General features: G+C 36.8%; 1 protein-coding gene across 1 annotated transcript in view; it reads right to left on the bottom strand.

Annotated features, from left to right (window-relative positions):
- Positions 1-363: 363 nt before the first annotated feature.
- LOC145663658 (uncharacterized) overlaps positions 364-3,814 on the bottom strand; it is a 14,208-nt gene continuing 10,757 nt past the window's right edge. Inside the window, exon 2 of the mRNA XM_081729759.1 lies at positions 364-1,764. Within this exon, the coding sequence (XP_081585885.1) occupies positions 733-1,539 (807 nt within the window). The 5' untranslated portion in view covers positions 1,540-1,764 and the 3' untranslated portion in view covers positions 364-732. The remainder of the gene's footprint in view (positions 1,765-3,814) is intronic.

Raw genomic sequence — 3,814 nt, 5'->3', positions numbered from 1 at the left:
TAGGATGCATGTTAAAAATAGTTTTGCGTCTTCCATAGCCATGCAGCTGAAAAGAACGCTAAACTTCGATAGACAAATAATCAAACCAAACTACGATACAATCCTATTCAAATCAGTGTTTCCGATTTTTCTGTGTCCGTATAGTTCGTGTGATTCGCGTATATTATTCAATGCTACAGTAAAATAATGACTATTAAAATAAGTCGACTTTGGTACAACATGTCTTCATTCCATCCATATTTTGTTTCATAGTCGTATACAAATTGTATATGTCTATATAGATCTATAATACAAGTAATTATTGATACTTTGCAAAAGTATATAGATTATACACAGACATAAAATTTTCTTTGTTTTTGCACCTTATGTTGTATAACTTTCTCCATGCCTGGTAAACATAAAATACAAAGTACTATAATTTACTTTACAATAATTTTTGTTGTTCTCGTAGTATTCATCCTTATGTTTTAGCTTAAAATGATTTAAAATGTTGAAAGCAAACAATTTGAGAAATTCAAATACCGGAAATAGTAAAATATGTTATTTACTGCTATTATTCTTAATGTCTTAAGCTACAGAATTATATTACAGCTTAATTGTTTTCCAAATGATCAATCAAGTGAGCTAGGATTTAATATTAAATAATATAAAACATTTAGTTGTTACTCTCAGTGTCACATACATTGAATTTACGTGATCTCAAATTTTCTGTTTGATGTCGTTAGACGAAGTTTAATATTTATTTACATTTGGGTCTTCCACGAAAAACAATTCATCCACAGAGGACTTAGATAAGTTTTCGGTTATCCAACAGTAACCTTTTAGTAGCAACAAGGCTATAACAAAAACTACAGCTGCAATCAATCTCCAGTTCTGTAAACGATTTGGTAGTGTTGTTAACCTATTTATTTCTCCTGTAACATATGGTACATCATATATTTGAACTTCTTCAGGCCTTACTAGATGGTTTATCTTAGAAAATCCACCATTACTATTTTCTGTCAACATAGGTTTGTATGCATCTGAACCCAGGAGTTTAATAATACTATTTTGTAGAGAATTTATATCTCTTTCCTTGAGCATTTTGATACGAGTTCTGTTTGGTGGTGAGGCAGTTAATGAGTTGGATGTATTGGGTATTACATTGGAGGATAAAGAGGTTGAGAAATTCCTATTTGACGTGCCTGCTTGAGGGTTTGCAACATATTTAGATCCAGACTGAGATGTAGTAATGTGCGCTGCATCACTAACTCGATTAGATTGTGGTATACTAGAATGATCTATAATAGTTTCCAACCAATTTGAAGGCATATCAATTAGCGCCTGTTTCCGAAAATATTTTATTACAGTTTCCGCTACAGGTGTTGCACTTAGGCCTGAAGGCTGTAAAATACTTGCGCCATTCCGAGATGATATTCTTGATGTTCCAAACTGCGAATTATCTTCTTCGTACTGCAATAATCTGGGCGAACTAAATTGTGCAGATTCATCTTTAGAATGCCTATTATCTATAGGTGTCTGTTTCTTATTTGGATTCATTTCTTTAATAAGGTTTAAAAATTAAATTTATGAAATATCATAAGTCTTTTGACCTTGAAGTAATGAGATTATTTCGGATGTAGAAGCCATAACAAGAGTTTTTACCCAGATCCAACAATACTTTAACCTTCTAGGTTCCATACATCTTACTGGAATCACTTGTCTTTGTCTGTGTTCCTTCCCTCCTATTAAAGGAGACTATGAGTCTTCAAAACATTACATTCTCTGAAATAGAAATTTGTAAGATATTAAAACTGCAAAGCTCATAATTTGCGTTATATGTATGTCAGCCTATTTGACACTTTGTGAACAGATTTAACAATTCATCATGCACTTAATTCTAGTATTAAACCTTCTGTTATGAATATTTCGTATCCTTCCTTTCGTTCCATTCGAGCATAGTGCAAGGATATACGTATGCCAGAACTTGTCCTATTACCTAGGTATTTGAGGTTTTGAAATAGAAACAGTACTTTTAAAATGTATTCTGTTGTTGTTATGTTTTAATGTAAAATGGCCAACTATGCATCATCTGGAACTATACAAAAAATAGTTAATAAATATTAATTTTTATTCAATTATAATATTTTCTGTAATATTGAAGGTATAGTCTAATTGGAAATAGGACTTAGGAAAACATGTTTTAAAGGTGAGGCTGCTAAACGTTAAGGTGCTTGATCAACATTAAATTGTAATTACATTAATGTACATTATTCATTATATAAAGGTAACCAAGAAAGTTCTGTCGCTTTTTGAGAAGGTCTGCGTTCCATTGGCCCTCACCGTGAGTTGAAAGCGAATAGAGATAAGGCGAAGGTCAGTTGTTGGTGTGAGTATATCCAACATACTACCTGGTTGTGGCAGTTCAGTTACACTGTGAACTTGCGTAAGGACAGAGTGAACATGAGACCTCCAGAGAGCATCATAAGGGCGTGTATGCTGTACGAGTTCAAACTGTGGTCAAACGCCGCTGCAGCGGGGCGGAAAATATGCCAGGCCTTTGATGAGGATGTCGTGACTACGCAGACAGTGCAGCGGTAGTTTAACAAGTTTCATGACGGTGACGAATCACTCGAAGACGCACCACATGCCGGAAGACTAACACATGTACAAAATGAAGATCTTCAGGCAGCAATTGAGGTGAACTGTGGCTATACATGTAAGGAACTGGGACTACAATTCAGTGTGATTGGAGAAACCATTTGACAGCACCTCCATCAACTTGGGAAGCACTACAAGTTGAGTGGATGGGTCCCACAAAACTTGTTCCGCGCCAGGAGGCAATGGGGGAACAGACACTTGTTTTCTTTGCTGTCTCGTCTGAGAAAGGAGCAATTTCTGAACAGGCTGTTGACGTGATGAGAAGTAGGTCCTATAGGAAGCTTCGTGACGCCGTCATTATTGGTAAGCATCCAATGAACCGGTTCAAAAAAAAAAAAAAAAAAAAAAGCCAGCACTGCTCTAGAAGAAAGTCCTCCTGTGTGTTTGGTGGACTTCTCCCGGCATCGTGCATCGGAAACTGCTATCAACTGGTCAGAGCATCAATGGAACTGTGTACTGTCAGCAGTTGAGCCGTGTTCAAGAAAAAACTCAAAACTCTGAAGCCAGCACTTCTGAATCACAAAGGGGTCCTCCTGTTACAGGACAACGCTAAGCCCCAAGTGGCTAGGATGACAGGAACACCATTCTACGCCTTGAATGAGAAACACTATTGCATCCGCCATACTCCCCGGATATTGTATCGTCCGATTATAACCTATTCCATTCATTGGATAATCACCTTAGAGGACGCCAGTTCAAATCGCTAGTAGATGTGCAAAACGCACTTCATACCTTCTTCACTTCACTGCCCACCAAGTTCTACCGCGATGGAATCCGCTCTGGGCTGCGGCCACCCATCACTATTTTTTTAGTTAATTTTTAACAGCCTGTAACTGACTGTTACAAGTAAACTCTTAAAGTTATCGCCGCTGCGGAGAATTTTAATTATTATTCTTTTATGTTGATATATCGATTCTCGCACTCTGTAAAGAAAATACATAATTGCATGACTTCGTACTTTTGCGAAAGCTGAAGGATTTGGGATCATAGACAATAGTATACTTATCTCTACCCCACAACTGAAAGCAAGCGAAAATCAATTGATTGAAGCATTCTCCTGTTATCAGAGCATTGCGATGATGTTCTTTTGTTATTGGTTGTTTTCTTGGATTTGCGTCAGATCGCTTTGTAATCGGTTGCCATGGCCGTACTGGACGGCATAGTGTCGGTAACA

The sequence above is a fragment of the Thermobia domestica genome, chromosome 11 (assembly GCF_964235325.1).
Source record: "Thermobia domestica chromosome 11, izTheDome1.hap1.1, whole genome shotgun sequence".
Lineage (NCBI taxonomy): Eukaryota > Metazoa > Arthropoda > Insecta > Zygentoma > Lepismatidae > Thermobia > Thermobia domestica.
Note: the sequence above shows the minus strand (reverse complement) of the source record. Positions and strands in the feature narration are given on the sequence as shown.